This window comes from Vigna umbellata, chromosome 4, assembly GCF_029865625.1.
Source record: "Vigna umbellata cultivar VRB3 chromosome 4, Vumbellata_1.0, whole genome shotgun sequence".
In the NCBI taxonomy this organism is placed as follows: domain Eukaryota; kingdom Viridiplantae; phylum Streptophyta; class Magnoliopsida; order Fabales; family Fabaceae; genus Vigna; species Vigna umbellata.
The window spans coordinates 11,565,230-11,583,933 of record NC_142168.1 but is presented as its reverse complement, the minus strand read 5'-3'; the positions used below and the strand labels follow the sequence as shown (position 1 = coordinate 11,583,933).

Sequence of the window (18,704 nt, the reverse complement as noted above, 5' to 3'; positions counted from 1 at the left end):
AGCGCTCAGTGGACGTTCTTCCACATCATTTAACATTTAACACCATTATTTACAATATAACGGATAGGATTGAATTGATACAAATTTCAAAACATAGGTACCAAATGCCTACATTTTTTAAACCGGGTACTAAACAGAAAATTACCTCCTAACATGGGGACTAAGTAGGTAATTAAGCCTTTTAAATACTAGGTTAGATTGTTTACCAGTATAGTAAAGAAATAAGCAAGTGAGCTAAACAAAAGGAAAATAAACCTAATTTAAAAGTTGACATGCAATGTGAAATCTAAACAGAGGACTCTTCTGCAAAGAATTTTAACCTATTCCTAAAACAAGAAATCACAGAACCGTTGAACATTCTAATGTACACGACACATTAGTTTTGTGGGCCATTCCACCTTGTGAACTTCAAAAAGAAAAAGTACTACCCCGGCAAATCCATTCAACTCGACCTTCTTTTTTCCTCAACGGTTCTAACTGTATACAACCAGACCAAACCAGTGCAGCAAATGAAGCCGAAATGGCTTCATAAGATTCAATGCCATTAATCACTGCCAATTAAAATGAACAATCCACCCCACTACCTAAAATCTAAAATGACACACACTTCACGCTTCTAAAGAAAAAGTGGTGGCAGAGGGTATCTGTGAAAGATCATGAAGATGATACTCTTTTTTTTTAAGATCTTCGTCTATCAATATAGACAACAGCTGTCATATTCCATCCCAGAAGACAATTATCGACAGTGACAGCTAAGTGGGAAATGTTAGATGAACAAGACTTCACAAAATCTGCTTACTCCACGCGCTTTGTAATTCTAATTACAATAGCTCCTTGTCATAAAATGCAAGAAGCTGCTTCACATGATTATGCCAGGCAGTTACATTTTGCCCATCCACTGTTACCCAGTCAACAACTGTCGATGCTGGTTGCTCCCACCACTCATCAAGCTGCAAAAGATGTTACAATTTAATAATAGAACAAAATTAGGATGGAAACTTGAACAGTCATGCAGCATTAGATATAATTGTCCTACTAATTGTCTGACATGTTGGTCATTATGCATAAAAATTAAGAGCAGCAGCGTATTATTAAAATGTGATAGAAAATAACTTATTGTACATTAATTGTTTTATATTAGTTCTTTATCGAAATTAGAAACTGCCTTGATGCTAGTTGGTCATAGACAATAACTGAAGGGAGCTATGTACATTTGACAGTAGGGTGTGTAATTAGAGAGGTGTTGCTGTTTGCAGTTTGTGGATAAGAATACTTTTTTGTAGGAAACCTTTGTCTCAGCGAAAGCATGTATTTTGCCATAAAAACTTCAAGGTGAGAAATATAGAAAGAATATTTGAAATTAACTTCATCATAAGTTTAAATGAACTTGTGCACAAGCTAATTAATAAAAGTTATCATACAGCTTCTTCATAAGATAAAAAACTTATCCATTGGTGCTCTATCAAATTGAATTAAAAATATATCTCCTCCACTTCACTTTCTCCGCACTTCAAGGAGGAGTTTTGATGTGTTCCCCGTGTGAATTGCTTCTTTCTTATCTGTTTCTATGCTATGCCAAACTACAAAATGCATTTAAAATTGTGTTTTCTTTCTTGGCTCTCTAACAATTTTTCTTGCAACAAATCATCATAGTAATAATAACAGTATAACTCACCAATCCACCGACATATTTGCAATCTTCCAAGCTCTGTTGAGCACTCAAAATAGCAGCCTTAAGTTCAGGCAACCATTCTTCCATGATAGTTTTATCCTGTTTTGCAGCCAAACTCAAAGAAAAACTCGTTGTCCTGCATCAATGTATCAGATGTCAAAGAAAAACGGTTTTCAACAAGTTCGGAAGATGTTTAGGAAGGATTATTTTTCCCTGATCTCAGCTGTTTTTGGGAAAAAAGTTATTTGCAATTTCAGCTGTTTGTTTGGAACAATAGCTGAAATTTGTAAACTTTTTCTTTTCTAGAAAAAATATGTCACTTTTGTGAATCTGAAAATTTGTTTTGTAGGTTATGATTATTTTACAACAGTTTCTTATCAGCAATGAACTATCCTTTTTCTTATCTAAAAAGCTGATTTGTTTGTTTCAAACAATATTATCCTAAAAACTACTTTTCACTAAACATACCCAACCAAAAACTATATTTTATAATAATCAAATATACGTACAATCAATTATTAAAATAATTTAGTTTTCACAGCTATCCAAAATACAACATCAGAAGTGTGTCTCTAAACAGATGGGAAAATAAAATTAATTAGATCTTTCTCTTGCCAATACATAAATTTTGAATCTGCTAGAAACACTAACCACGAATGCACATTGGATTCAGGGGTTAGAATGTTAGATACATATTTACCTTTCATATTCTTGTTGAACAAAGCCAGCATGATTCAACAAGGCATTTCCGCTCTGGACAAGATCTCGTCTAATATAAACAAGATTAATAGCCTTTAATAAATCTTCCAACACACTAGCTTCAGAGCCACGAAGTTTCAAACAGAACTCCAGGGACTGCAGCACAGATGCTAGAGCAGCATCTGGACCCTCCAAGCCTGTCCATTTAACACAAAAACTATTGAATATACAAAAATAGCTTTAGCCACCATAAAGGATCCATAGAAAACAAATCTTTATGCCGTATTCTTCAAATTGCAGGTTAATGAAAACAATAAGATGCAGTAAATACATTGATTCAAAACAACAAAATATCAAATATAATCTCATAATACATTGATAGGCATACCCAGATATTTCATTCAGAATGACAATTTTAGACTATTTAGTGTAACAGTAATTAGTGTTTAACGTGTTCTATCTACTAAATTATGTTTATCTTGTTTAGATATAGAGAAGAAAAATAAAGTGTTTAAACTTAAATTGTCCTGATAAAACTTAACACATGAATATAACCATACTCCAGTTAAGAGGAAATGAAAACCACAAGGGTTGTAGTTTCTGTTTACGGAGGCCAGAAATAGTCTACTCATTTGTGCTATTGGTAATTACTAAAGTGACAGTCTACAATGGCAATATATTAAACCATCATATATGGGTACCTCAAGAAAGAGCCTATCAACAAACAATATATATACTCACTAGCAGGATACTGAAGTGCAGCTGAAACACGACATATTGAAGGAATTGCTGATGGATCCCGAGCACCAGCTCTTGCTGTCAAAATAGCTGCACTTACTTCTGCATTTGTAACTGCTTCCTGGCCAGGTGGTCCACTAGCGCCCATGGCCTCAAGCAGTGCCTGAACCAGAAGTTAACAAAAATTTAAGTTGAAGCACATTTCAATATACATGGACAAATAAAATTTTAAAGAAAATTTCAGAAACCATTAAAAGTTCACTGCCAGATGGTGGCTTAGAATTAGGGGATACAATCCAATTTTATTGCAGAAAAACTGTCCTCTTACCAGTTTCAGTGTGATGTGATGCCAGAGATCACAAACGTAAAATAGAAATGACTCTTGTCTCTACACTGCATTTATTCAAGAGACCTGGCCTTTAGGTGTCAATTCTCACTCTTAAAGAAAAGATCGATCTCTATTTTTCTTCCTATTATTTATATCTTGTCATTTCTATCTCTCTAATTAACAACCCAGCTAACTGACTAATAGGAACTAGGCCATCTTAAATTGGGATGTGCGAGATTTTAAAGGTTGGCAACAGATTTAAGTTGCAATACTAAATTTGCATCACAATAATCCTATTTAAATTTAAACTTAAATAATATATCATCACAGAAAAGGTAGAGGTTATAAGGTGTTGTTAGTAGGATATTGAGTGTACTACTGGAAACTGTTAGAAGATTTTAGAGATCTCTCTGTAATTATTACAATAGGGTTACAGTTCTCTATATACAGAGGTTGATCTACTGTTTCAGATAAATCAATTGAGTGAGAATCTTCTTTCTTTCAGATAAATCCTTTCAAGTTAAGGTTATTTAAATGAGATTCAATCCAGAGAACCAGTTGGGTAACCAAGTGGAGTGGGCTGTCATGTTACTTTGGAACACCAATTTCTAATTATTCATTATAAAGTTTATAGTAAAAGCAAGAGTGAAATTCGGTGTCTGAGTGCAGTTTATTCAGTTCCAAGGGTATTTGATTGGAGTGTAATGCACATATTGCCCCTAAACTAGTCATAAGGTACAATTATATATATTTTTTGTACCAGCTTCAATACAGATTTCCATTTCACATATGCCAAAAAGATTCAGTAAGTTTGATGCACTTTTAGAGTTATTTTAATCAATCCATGTTCCTCTCTGTATCTGGAATTTTTTAATTGGGATGATTTTTTAACCCTCCCTTCCCCACCCTCCAAATTACACTTAGTTTTATATGAATAATTTCACTCTATCCCACCAAAAAAAGAGTAGAATGCATTGAACACTAGACACCGAATCTAATCAAGTTTATATTTAAATGAACTCAGAACCTTTGACAACCAAGAGGTAGAAATAGAAGATTCTAAAGTAGATCATGCAAATTAATTTCATATATCAAATCCAAAAAATTCAGAACATTAGTTTTATTCTAATGTATGTTTACTGAACAGGTAAGTGAAAAAGTTGTTTGTGGAGCATTATAAACCTGTGGAGAAGAAGGAAGCATGTAGAGACTATTATCTGGACTTTGAGAAAATGCAGACACTTCTTTCTCAATGAGATCCTTTGCACTATTTGAAGCCTCGGCAACAGCAGCACATGCTGGAATTATAGTGCTTGAAGCATATTCCCTAGCAGTTAATGGTTGCTGACTCCAAAATGAAGCAGCATCCTGCATTATTGTATTGAAAACAAAATAAAAACTAAAATCAAAGTACTGTTTATTAAAACCAAAATTACCGGAATAAATACAACAAAAAAGATGAGTTCAAATAAATTTTGGAACTTAGGGGAAAAGAAAAATGTCAAGGCACAGTAGGCACAATCATATTCATGGTCTCAGTAGTCAGCGCATATAACAATTCACTGTAAATGCACCTATGTCCCCTCACAGACAAAAACCAATTAATGGATAACTCAAGTTTTAAACCAGTGACTATTATAGGATTCAAACGGCTGTCACCATTCACAAGGCACAGTGGGTGCAATCGTATTCACGGTCTCAGTAGTCAATGCATATAACAATTCACAGTAAATGCATTTATGTCCCCACACAGACAAACCAACTAATAAACAATTCAAGTTTTAAACCAGTGACTATTCTAGGATTCGAACAGGGTATGCCGTTCACGAGGATGAACAGTAACTATACCAGTTTTATTTCACCTAACAGGAATTACTGAAACAATGGAACATTACCATATTTGCTTTGAGGAGTGCTGTATATATGGTCTCAAGTTCTGATCTACGAGAATCAAACTCTTCAATCTTTTTCCACTTTTTTTTTAGAGAATCTTCAGCTTCTTTCCTCTCAGCACACAACTTATTCAAGCGTTGTATTTCAGACATCAAGGTGTTCAAGCTTGCCTTTAAACCAGCAACTTCTCTTTCCTTGGCCCAAACATCTAGCTGAACAGATGGAAAACATATACAGAATAACTGGTAAAATCCTAACTCAAATATTGATCTGAAATATATAACTAGCATTAGGAAATGAACAGAATTGAAAGGGGGAAAAGTTGTATCTTTTTTCTCCTAACTTTTATGCAGTAAAGTAAGTTGGAAAATCTAAAAAAGAATCTAACTCGTTTAATTGAAAATGTAGAAAGTATAGATTTCTCAAAGATAAATTCTTATTTTACCCACATTAAAGGCTGATACATAAAAAAATATTGCCGCGGTTAAACATGTCCGGATGTCCCTAACTTGGTCATAGTAGCAACAAAAATGGAAAATCTTATATATAAAGTTCTTCTAGAATCCCCATGTTTTATTAATTTTATTTCACTGGTAATATCAAATTTCAGAATCTCCCTCGATGAAGTAAATAAAATGTGTTGCTTCACAACAGCGCCTGACTATAGGCCAGTTTCATGGATGTTGGACACAGGGGATGAGAATACAAAATTTATTTGAATAAACTAAAATAACCTGGTTTATATAGGCCAGATTACAAGTACACAACTTCACAATGTTTCCCCCTAACAAGAACTCTCGTATTAGCATGTTTGCTTTTGCATTGTGATCATTATGACACACGTCCCTTTGATTTCCCAATCAAGGACTCTTCTCTGTTTTCTGAGAAAATTGTGGCAGTCATACACACATTTACTACAAGCAACCAAACAGCAATGTACGTATAGCAAAACGCAAGCATTATTCTGTTTAAATTATTGTACAGTAACAATCCCCCTTAAAACAGCCCTGCAATAACTACCTGCATCATATAACACAACAACCTGATAACTGTCTAATACTGCCCATTGATTCCGACATTTATTTCCTACCATATACCTTAAATAGTTTGGGATTGTTTGGCCTATTAATAGACTAAATTAAAATAATTGCACTTGGAGATAATTTTTCACAAAAGCAAATCTTACGTGCAGTTGTTTCTTTTTCTCTCTAGTTAAAGTTCTGCTTCAGCAGGAGGAAGTGCCATATAAACAAATCAATCATGTATACATATACCATGTTACACATTAATAGCAAAATAATATACATGTGATCTTTACAAAAGAAGCTTAAGATAGCATTTGAATCCAAAGAAACAAATTTTAACAAAAACAAAATGATTGCTAGGAACCCGAAGAGAGAAAATAACGATTAACAGATCATCCAACAAACTCAGTTACATAAACTAATAGCCAAACACAGATATATTTAGTATATTTATTCCTACTGGGTATCCAAATTTTACTAATATTCTGTTCGGACCTAGGACTACCACAATCTTCATAAACATGATAAGTATTTGATTAGGAAAGTAAGAAAAAAATCTGCACTGTTTTAAGCATTGATTCTTCCTATCATAAGTTATGCCGCCAAAACAATATCCATATATACTCCAGTCTCAACATTTCTGATTTCTCTATGGTGACTCGTCAAATAGTGCTAATTCTTCCCACCATACATGTTGTTAATCTAACTATTGGTTATTTATTGGAGGAAAGCTTACAAATTATTATCATTACAAAAGGTGACAATAGATTGAAAAAATATATATAACTCACTGAAAAGAACATAATGCACTGTATGTTTTTCACAATGATACCTCAAGTTGTCTAAGACTTCCAACATTCTGGGATGTACTCCCAATACTAATTGGGCGTGAAGAAGCATCAGTGCTTCCATGCAGACGTTTCATAAGTTTTTCGCAGGTTTCCCTTGCTTCTGCAGCCTTGTTGAGTGCATCTTCAGTGGCCAAAAATTGTTGAACATGAGCTTTCTAAGAACAAAGAAAGCACCAGTTCAATAACTCTTTGTACAACAACAGAATATGTAGTTTAAGGATGAAAAAAATACCTGTCTATCAAGAAGCTGATTTTGACTCCCTCCTGGTGGCACATCAACCCCAATCTTTCCATTGCCATAAAGTTGATACTGTAGAGGAGAGCTCCCATCAGATGACGAAACATCCATAACTATGTTATTTTCATATTTGTACCTGATTAAAGAATGAAAATTTCGATTATAACAGCAATAGCATATGTGATACCCTTGCTAATAAGCACTACTACACACTTTTTTCCTGGATGGGAGGGGAACATAATCACTGTAAGCTTCTTGGGGATATTTTACCAGTATAGCATTTGTGACCATGTTTTTTTTTAAGTTATAATAACAATGATTGATGACAGAAAGTTCAGAATTCAAATAATATGGGCAGAGGCATGAGTAACAGCGGAACATGAAAAACAAATTATGGGCATTAAAATACCTCAAGGTCTCTGCATCAGCTCTAACATCAATTTTCTCTATTTCTCTGGAGATTAGACTTTTCAGCCGTACAGTGTATGCAGTAATTGCCTGAAGCAATTGAGGAGGACTCTTCAGGCAATTTATGATAACAGTTCTAACCTCGTCAGGAATTTGCCCATCATAGTCAAACCCCAACTTTGCTGTTTCTGCCTGAGGATTTAAATGAATGCCACTTCCTTCGTAAGCTGGAAAAGAATTCCGTATTTTTTCAACCATATGAGCTACAAGGGATTCACAAGCCTTTCTAATATTCTTTTCCCTCGTGGTTTCAATGAGAATGACATCATCCGCAGATTTACTGCCCTTAACAGTAGAATAAACAGCCTCCTTCTCACCTTTGGCACTAAAACTATTGGTCATTTCAACAGAAGAATCCACACCTGATCTTTGAGACTCCATCGCTTGATTTACATAGTAATAGAGACGTTTATGATATTCGGCAAATATTTTTGCTGCCTCATCACACTGTTGATCATAAGTCTCCAACATCACTTGCTTATGCCTGCACAAAGGATGAAGAAATATACTTTTGTTGTCTCGAATTTCAATCATTCAATACCAGAATCACCATAAACTCATAATTTATTTTCCTCTCTCTTTCATATTATTGGTACGACGACAAAAAGCGCATAAAATGCTAGGATAACATCAGAAACACATTATTATACTAACAAGAGATCACACCGTGACAGCACTATTACTAGAGACAATGTTATAACTATAAACATACACTCACTTCCTCTTCCATCTCCTTTTCACCTCATTTTCTTCCTATCTTTTTTCTTTTTCTTCCACAACATAACTTATAACACATGTCACTTTCTCTCCTTTTTTTTTCTTCTGTTTGTCTCCACCTGAGAACATCCTAAGACGAGGTGTGTTATCAAAACTCCTAAACTATTCAACACAAAACAAAGAGGTATTTTTATCATTTCACTACGATATCTTTCATCTCATTTCCACTTCACTTCTTTTCCTAACTCCCTCATTATTTCACATTGTATCATTTATGAAATCTCTAATCAATCACTTTTTTTATGTCTCACAACCTTCACCTGTACTTCCCATACATTCATCATTTTCACAAACTGTTTTGTTCATCTTCTCTGACCTAATGAACAAGAAATATGCAAACTCCACTGCAACCAACCAGAATGAAAATTACCAATTACATATACACACACTGTTCAAATTTTGAGCACATTCAGAAAAATAACCAAAACCTGTAATTGGCTCGTTCATCGAGCATTCTCTTTCTCTCAGTCTCCTCTCTGGAAACCTCGAGCATCTTCGCCCGCAAATCCTTCCTCCGCCTCCTCACAATGTTCCTCAGCCTCTCCACCTCCTTCGCCGCCAAATCCCGCTCCTGCAATGCCGCCTCCCTCGTCGTCGCAGTCTCGGAACCCTCGCCGGCGATGAGCGCCCTCTCCTTCTTCCTCGCGCCCTTCCCCCTCACCTCCTCTTTCGCCTCGCCGCCGCCATCCCCGCCGTGCACGGTGATGTTCCTGCGAATGTTCCGCACCGTCTTCTCAGACTTGGCGCGCGTGACGAGGAAGTTCCAGACCGGAATCATATTTCCGCGGCAAATCCGGCGGATTGACTCGACGGACGGCAGGTGCGACTTGCCGGCTGCGTAGGTACCTAGCGGACGGTACCCCATCTCTTTGTGTAGCCATTCGAGAATGGCCTCCGGCGAAGATGGCGCCGACGATGCTGCGCTCTGCATGATAACTATGACGCAGAGCGTTGTGGTGGTAGCTTTGGCTTAAGTTCGTGATTCGTGACTCGGTGAAGCTGCTCGTGTTTTTTAGGGATGGATCTGAGAAATTGAAGTGGAGTGGTTGGTGGTGGACTTCTGCTCTGCACACTCTCTGTTCTGTTCTCTTTTCTTCAATTGAAGGGATGAAAATTATAACCAAGAGGTTTTTGGGATTTTGAAATTCTTGTTTATATGTGAGCAAGGAGCGCATTGTATCTGTATTTCTTTCAACTTTAACAACAAGTAAATGAAAGAAAATATTTTTATTATTAAAAATATCTTTTATAAATCATTACATTCACCAAAGGACGTATAATTACACTTGCATTTATTGTATTCTTTTTATTTGCACTCAACGTCCTATCTTAATTTTGCAAAAACGTTGATACGGTAATTCTAAAAACTTCTTAGGTTGGACTTACATGCTACAGGATGGTTTGTTTTATGATCTACATTCAACTAAATTAAGTTTCTTTTAAAATTGTAATTTGCATATTTGGATTATAAGAAAAACTAAAATTAATAAAAAAAAAATACTCTTTTATTGAAGTAAAAATAAAGGTTTCATGAATAATTCTAATAATATTAGTTAAAAAATATTATAATGTTAACTTGAAAATATATATTTACGTTAACCAGTAAATAGTCACGTTAAAGTCAACAATAAAAATAAAACTAATAAAAGAATACTCTATTATTGAAGTAAAAGAAAAACTGTATTTAACATCAAATAAGAAAAATACTTTAGCGTTGATAAAAAAAATCTCTTACTAAGATGATTTGAGAAATAACATTGTTTTACTTGTAATTATTATGTATGTAATTATAAATTTTGATATGTGTATAGAAATGTCAGTTATAATTCGTATATCAATTTGGTTTATCTCTAAGTTTGAGGATGATTGTTTTAGAAAAAAATTAAATTTTTAAATGTAAATCAAATTATAGTTTAGTTAACCTATGAATTAAACAAGTTAAAATTAGATTTAACGGATAATTTTTTATTAGTTTTTTATTTATGAAAACGAAAACAAAACAAATTTAATTTTTAGTAAGAATAATAAAGTCAGTGACATGTTATTTGATTAATCATTTAATTCGTCTTATTCTAATTATTCTTGTTTCTATATTAAAAATATCATTTCTTTAAATGAAAGATTACAAAATAAAATAAAAGATGATTTTTTTTAACAATATAATTATTTATATTGAAAATAATAGCACAAAGTTATAATTTTAATTCAATTATTGATGAGTTTAATAATTTTATGGGAGAAAATCAATCATTTGTATGTGTGATTGGTTTTATTGTTAAAATTATATTAAATTATGTATTTATTTTTATTGTAATAATGACAACGATTAAATATATAAATTTTGAGTATATTATTTTGGCTCTCAGAAAAATATTGGTCAAAATATGTATATGTTTTAAAATAGCTCAAAATGAATATTTGTTTAGTTGTAGTTGTGATGATATGTTTAGTTATGTGAATCAGTCTATATATGTGAGTAATTAGAACAATTATTAAGAATTAGAACTTCGGACAAACCTTTTGAGCCAAAGGTTTTTATAAGTAAAGGAAACTGATGCTATTATATATATATATATATATATATATATATATATATATATATATATTAATGTTTTAATTGAATATATTAAGTTATGGAGTGGTAGTGTTGTTGTGACTAATTTGTTTTTGAGCTTAATTGAAATAGCTTGAAAGTGTGATATGTACATTCAATCATGTTTGAATTAGTGTGATTGAAATGGTGGTGAGATTATTAAATTATTTAGGATGTGTCATTTTTAATCATTTGATCCATCCAATGTGTTTTGTATTTGTATATATGCCTTTTAAGAACTAAGAAACATGTAAGAGTAGTTATATAGGTCAAATATATGATATGATACATTTATTGAGTTTTTGGTTTTATGCAAACTTGCTCGATTAGCCAAATCATCGATAAGTGAGATTGAAAAATAAATCATAAAGAACTTCAAATCTTTTCATACGTTGGGTGACTTGAAGTTGACAAGTGAGCTTGATAAAACAAGCTCTTAAGGGTGTGGTTGCTCATCGAATGGAATGATCGTTTGGCAACATTATTTAGATAATTCCAGTAGCTCAGGGTGGTTTAGGGTCATAGGGCTACATTCACCGAGTGAATTAAATGAAACTTAGCTCCAAGGCTTAAGTCCCTGGGTGAGTATACTTTTATGGGTGTCACGTTGAGCAAAAATATAATTCGTCAAATAAGTATGAGTTGAAGGAACAACATATATCAAAGTCATTATACGAATATGATGGTTAGACGATATATCATAGTTTTGAGAAAAATATTTGTTGTATCATATTAAATATGGGTGAAGGTGGATTGAACCAATGTTTGTTATGCTATAATTAATATATTGGTTATAACTATTTTATCTTATGTGTGAATGTATGATTGTGGTTATTTCAAAGGGAATATATCATGTTGTCCAGTGTCACCGTGTGTATCGAGTGAGAGTTGCGAATGTGAAGTGATCATAACTCTACTAAACTCACAAACTCATATAAATAATAAAGTTTAGACAATGAAAGTTAATGAAAATTTCTAGTATACAAGATCGATATAAAATAATATTGTGACTTAAAAAATAGAATGAACTAATTCTATCATGAGAAAATTAAACCAAATGGAGTAGGATCGTTAAATGCTATCCAGTCTGCTATTACATGATAAGAACAAGACTTTACATATATTCGACTTAATATATGTATATTTCAAAATTGAGTTTAAAAAATGTTCTACTAAAAACAAAATGGTATGATTATGAATGTTTAAATATTTGTATTGATCGGTACCTAGCATAGATGATTTTTAAAAAAAATTATTACTTACCCTATTGTTATTATCGTGATTTATCCACCCATTATAATTGTTTATTACATAAACAAAAAAGATAGTACACATAGTGATTTTTAGAAAATAGTTGTCATTAGATATATAAGTTTTATATTATATAATCATTCAATGGAATTCTATATATGTGGAAGTAAAAGTTTTTCTGAGGGTATTCTAAATGTATCTTAAATACTTATATACTTGTAAGTTTATTTATGCTTAATACCAAATACCAATTGTGTGAATATATAATTAGTAATATAATTTTGGTAACTAGGGTCGTAATAACGCAAATATATAATAATTATATAATTAGTAATATAATTTTGTTAATTAGGATCGTTATAGTGCAGATATATAATAATAGAACTTAAATTATTAATATTTATAAATTAAATTTTAATTATTAATTATAGTAGAATCACTTAAACTTATAATATCAAATATAATATATAGAAAATATATAATGAATGGATGAGTAAACTATAATTGTTTTTAATATTAGAAAATTTTAAAAAAAATATATGTTCAATATTGAATTGAATAGGAAAAAAAAATCCGAATTGCCTTATTTGCATTAAGTAAATAAATGCATTACGTACTTAGTTTACATATTAAAAATATTTTATTTTAGATATTACTTATTCTTTTAATCAATATCTTCTAATTTTAGAAATTAAAGATAAAGATAAAGAAAAAGGTAACAACGGTTAGAAAATAAAACAACATAAAAGTAACCAAAATTTTAATTATTAAATTCAAAATAGTTATATTGGTAGAGAATAAAAACACATTGATATTTATAAAACATCATCATAAATCTAAATATAATTGATTTGATCAATATAAATTTTAATTAAAATAATTCATATGTATATATTCATAAACAATTATTTATTTTCATATTTAACATATACAAATCAACATCTCTTTGTCAACTGACACCATCTTCAGCATCAGTTTAACAACAAATTAAAAACTAGAATTCTAATAAAAACAAACTTTCAGCTTTGAAATAAAGATTCTTGACACTCATTTTTATTTATATTAATAATATATGTTTCAAATAAAGTTATATATTTAAATTTTTATATTACGGTTTTAATGATTTTATAATTTACAATTTTTAAAAACTTTAATTTTATGCAATAAATTATCTTATGCATTAATTTGTTTTCTTTTTTCCCTCTGAAACATACCAGGTATCTTCTAGGTTCATCCTATATCATTTTGATATATTGTTGTAGTTTTGATGCGAGTGTAACAACATGGGATTTGCAGGTGCAACTTGTCTCAATGAATGATTATGGTTTAGATATTTTATTTTTAATAGAAACAAAAGAAAAAAAAAGTCATTGTCCTTCCGAATTTAATACCATAAAGTTTTTGATGGGTTATTCATTTTATATATTCCTCTACCAAATACTCACCCACCAAGAGAACCAAGAGAAGAAAGAAAGAAAGAAGGAAAGAAGGGAGAGAGAAAGATTGAAGTTTTTTTTTTTTAACTTCCTATAATCTCCAATCAAAAAAATCTTTTACTTCCTAAATCGTAACAAACTCAATCTTCTTGGGCTTATTTATCCCTCCTTTATTTATTTTTTTAACAACAACAATTTGAGGTATGTTTTTTCTTTTCCTTTCGTTTTTGAAAGATTCTGCCTTTGTCCTTTATATGGCATGCCCTCTTTCGTTTTCCATGGCTTGATTGCCTTCTTATTTGATAATCGCAACTGGGTATCTCTCTGTTTCCTTTTTCTATTCTTTTCTGGGTTCATCGATTTGGGTGTTTTTCTTGATTGATTTCTTTTTTTGTGGGAAATTCAGGTGTCTCTCTAGAAAATTGATTCCTTTTATTTTTATCTCTCTCCCCCTCTTTTTAATGTTCAATTCCTATGATGGGGGTGTGGTTTGCTTATATGTTCGAGGTTGTTGCCAAAATAGTAAAACTAGTGATTGTGATTTTTTATCTGAAAGGAAAATGATGATCTTTCTGCTGGTCGATGTACTAGTATAACTTACCAGTGAAGTAATGCATAATTTTTGCCACAATTTAAAGGAACATCGTTTATAGATTATAGCTTTTCCTTAAAACACTCAAATTTATATTAAACTTTTTTATTTTTTGGTGTTCTGCAAGTTTGATTGTACTTTTCTTTTCCCTAGAAAAGAAAAGTATGTTAATCTTATTTTGGAGTTCTGATTTGGCAATCATGTTTTGTGTGCGTGATGCTTTGAATTTGGAGCATCGGCATTTGTTGAATTGCATTGTTCAACACAGGCATTTGGAAAACTCTGTTATTTTGATTTGTCAATTGCATGACTGCAAACTTGTTCTTCAACCTTTCCAAATGGTTTGTTCAGTGATATTATGTAGTTTTGGTGTGTTTCAGGTCATCAAGAGATTTATCTGCACATCCAGATAACTGATCAACTTATCAGAAGAGGGAGGTACTAGTTTGCGGAGGCAGTTGGACTTCTGCGAGCTTAGAATCCTCTCTCTCTATTTATTGATGGAAATGTAGTAATTATTCTTGGTTACTGATTTTCGGGGGCTATTTTCTCAAAGCGTGCATATAGCAGCATCAATGTTCTGGTGACATCTGAGTTGAGTAGGGTGAAGGATTCAAGTTGAAAGAGAGAGAAATATTGAAGCTTAAACAATGGGTTCAGTTTGTAGCTGTTTTAACGTTAATGACATTGAAGATTATTTGAATCCAAATAGTCCTGTATACAGGAACTGTATGTGTTTTGGTTGTTTCATACAGTATTTTTTGACTGTGGTATGTCTCCAAATTTTGGAATTCCTCTGTTTCTGTCCTTTCGCATCCTCTTATTTTTCTTAATTCACTTTCAGACTGTCTGACCATATGCTTCTTCTTTATTGTCCTGTTGCTCAGGACTATGCAATGTAAACAAATACTTAAGTTGAAGTCATGTGGAAATTACTGTATTTTTTTATCTAGTATTTTGAAAAACGTTTTAGGCATGAACTAGATGTCTGAATGAGTGTAAACATTACAAATGGTGATCTATTTCATATATGCTTTTTGTTATATTGTTAATCTAAGTTAAATGTTTTAACTGATGATAACTATTAGTGCTAGAAGAAGTGAGTCTTACATTTAAGTTACGCCTTAGCTCATTGTGAGATATCTTTTTCTTGAAACCCAGGTGCTAACTTCTTTGCAACCTATAATTTAGCTTACAAAAGCTTTGCTGCATATGTTAACCCAGTATTTTGGTGTTAATTCAATTGTATTAATTGTTGTGTATACTAATATTCAGTAATGACGTGAACTGTACTCTATATACAATATAACTCTATTCTAATCTTCCTCAATTTTCAGTATGCCTCAATATTCCGTAGAGGGGAAGTGCATGCGGTTCCTTCATCTATACAGGGTGCAGCATCTATGACTTCTACAGCTTCACTTGATAATTCTCTATCTGACACTTATCGTTCTCCTCCAAGGCCGTTGCCTTATGATGCGGATCCCAGGTTTTTCCGTTCGCAGCGTGATGGACTAGTGTCAAGACGTGAGAAGGGTTCAAGTCATTTGAATGAAGAGTCAGAACCTCTGAGAGATGATGGAGAAGCTGACTCAGAATCTTTAAATTTAGATGGCAAATGGAATGATACCAGTGAAGATGGAGCAAAAGAATACCGTAAGTCCACCGTGAGACTTTCATCAGCAAAATTTACAACTGGAGATGGGGTTATCTATTCATCATCGGAAGAGGAGGAATGCTGTCCGACTTGTCTAGAAGGTAATACATTTTTAGCTCAATTTTTCATCACAAGATCACATGATGCTGCGGCTCAATTTTGCATGAAATATTGGTTTGCAACGAAGTTATCAGTCCTGGATAGCAGACAGAATGCTCAATTTCAGAACTGCTACAGAAGTTAAATAGTTTGTACTACACGTTAAGTAATGGGAAAAAAAAAATTATTCTACGCATGACTAGTTAGTCAGTAACCATTATCATGTCAGAAGTTTTGGCTTGTTGGCTTTTCTTCTGTACAATAAATAGTATCAACTTATTTATAGCTCTTAATTGCAAATCAGTGCTAATCATTAAAGTAAGGAAACAACATTAATATATAATATCACACGCATATATTAGGAAAAAAGGGTGGCACGATACATCAGACTCACACTTAGAGGGTTTCAAAAGGGTAGATGAGCCTAACTCATCTAGAGGCTATTTCCATAATTTGTATTTGTGAAGTCCACAGCTCTGTCACATGGCTGCAATCTTACCGCTATACCAAGGATCACCGCTAGAACTTGCTACCTCCAACCTCTTTGAAAAAAATAAAATAAAGAACACATAATGTGATACAATCTCCCTTAGCTCAAGACAGAAAGAATCAGTCAAAGAACGGCACAAGTGACCTTTCTGAATTTGTGAGGACATGAACAAAACAGAAAAAATGAGGGTTGGCTGGAAAGACCGGGGAAACACTGTATTGAGAATTGAAACTTTTTCAGATACTTATGTTTGTCTCAATTATTTTTTTCTTGCAGAATACACCGAAGAGAATCCAAAGATAGTGACAAAATGCTCTCATCATTTTCACCTTGGTTGCATATATGAGTGGATGGAAAGAAGTGACAACTGTCCTGTTTGTGGGAAGGTAATGTTTACTTGGTATTTTCTGAATGATTTCTTTCTGAATTTGCTCAGTTCATCAGAGATTAGATCATAGAACACATAAAAACAGTAGTATGGGAACCAGGTTGAACCAGTCAGTTCAACCAGAAACCTGAGAACTGACCATGTTTGCCTGTCTAACTGAAAAATTTATGATTTTGCTACCCATTTGTCATATTGGACAGAGTATGTGCTATTATGGCAAAATGAAGAACAAAATGAGACTCTCACCGAAATAACCGTATATTTATGAGAATCACCCTTCAAGGCTCAATACATACGATTCCCATTTCACACTCCTCCCATTATATTACATTTTATTTTCCATCTCCTTCTATACATACGTTCACAATGGGCATATCACGAGACTTGTAGGTACAGATAATATTTCAGGAAAAAACTGAAACATTTCATGTTATAGAACGAAGGTATATTTTAAAAAAAGGTATAGCATTCATTCTTTTAGAATAAATAACATGTATATTTCCTTTTTATTCCTCAAAAAGGTAGAGCAGCTTGAGCCTGATGCTTTATTTTAATAACTTGGCTGTCTTAAACTTCCACCTAACTTGCATTGAGGTTGTTTATGTGCGAAATGCTTCTTGTTTGTCAGTTTTCATGTTTGTCTGTCCATGCTTGATTCTAATACTATATGTAGACTTTGAGACAATCATTTAAGATGCTATTATTTCAATATTGATTAAATATACCACAGTTAAATAAGTAGAGTCGAGCATGACTATAAAGCTAGAACTTAGATAATAATTTATGTATGTTTTGTGCATTCTGTATTGGAGTCTACTGAATCATGATACTTATTTATATTATGATGCAGGTGATGGTATTCGATGAAACGACTTAATCTCTTACATAAGGTTTATATCGTGGATGATACCAAGAACAGAGGAAAGGGAAAAAAAAAATACAAGTACAGACATTGTGAATACTTCAGATTAAGATCTTATCATGTATAGGAAGTATATAACTTATATGATCCACCACTTTAAGTTCAATCTCATCCAAGTTGTTTCTTTTATTTATACATTTGTCCCTTGTCAAAACTTGCGCTATTACAAGAAAATGCCATTTTAGATGGGAACTTTGTCATGGTTTCAACACTTTGCTTGGTTGGGTGTACTGCTATTTTCTATTTCATCAAAATAAATTGTCTGTGCAATTGGTCCGATCTAAACCATTATTTAAAACTCGAGCCTTTTAATCTTCACCATGCTAGAGTGAGGTTGCATATTCAACATATTTACACTTATAACTCAAAGAAAGCTTCATTGAACGTATCGACTATCTATTTATATTATTATAGTTGTGAAGTATCATTGGATTTCTAAGTAATAGGAAATGGCCAAAAATCCTCGTTAGTGGTTACAATGATATAATATGACAAATTGAGGAGTAATGCAACAATATTTTTTTTAATATCAAACATTGTATTTTGTTGATCCTCTATTATTAATAAATAATAATGGTGCAAAGCTC

At 32.5% G+C, this 18,704-nt stretch overlaps 2 protein-coding genes across 6 annotated transcripts; one reads left to right on the top strand and one right to left on the bottom strand.

Annotated features, from left to right (window-relative positions):
- Positions 1 to 235: 235 nt before the first annotated feature.
- AUG5 (HAUS augmin-like complex subunit) lies at positions 236 to 9,838 on the bottom strand. The gene is made up of 10 exons (XM_047311548.2): positions 9,118 to 9,838; positions 7,854 to 8,396; positions 7,439 to 7,580; positions 7,188 to 7,361; positions 5,333 to 5,542; positions 4,620 to 4,805; positions 3,113 to 3,272; positions 2,373 to 2,568; positions 1,676 to 1,808; positions 236 to 950 (listed from the first exon to the last, which is right to left on the bottom strand). Exons 1-10 carry the CDS (start codon positions 9,618 to 9,620, stop codon positions 822 to 824), a joined length of 2,376 nt encoding a protein of 791 aa, XP_047167504.2. The 5' UTR covers positions 9,621 to 9,838; the 3' UTR covers positions 236 to 821.
- Positions 9,839 to 13,961: 4,123 nt separating this feature from the next.
- On the top strand, positions 13,962 to 18,326 carry LOC124836407 (E3 ubiquitin-protein ligase At3g02290-like). 5 transcript variants are annotated; one of them, XM_047311557.2, is made up of 5 exons: positions 13,969 to 14,170; positions 14,942 to 15,331; positions 15,899 to 16,319; positions 17,084 to 17,193; positions 18,046 to 18,326. In XM_047311557.2, the coding sequence occupies exons 2-5, from the start codon at positions 15,212 to 15,214 to the stop codon at positions 18,070 to 18,072; spliced, it is 678 nt and encodes a 225-aa protein (XP_047167513.1). In that variant the 5' UTR covers positions 13,969 to 14,170; positions 14,942 to 15,211; the 3' UTR covers positions 18,073 to 18,326. The 5 variants fall into 5 exon arrangements, with proteins under 5 accessions (XP_087970124.1, XP_047167514.2, XP_047167513.1 ...); XM_088113998.1 differs by lacking the exons at positions 17,084 to 17,193; positions 18,046 to 18,326 and having other exon boundaries at positions 13,962 to 14,170; positions 15,899 to 17,072; XM_047311558.2 differs by lacking the exons at positions 17,084 to 17,193; positions 18,046 to 18,326 and having other exon boundaries at positions 13,962 to 14,170; positions 14,926 to 15,331; positions 15,899 to 17,072.
- The last annotated feature ends 378 nt before the right edge of the window (positions 18,327 to 18,704 follow it).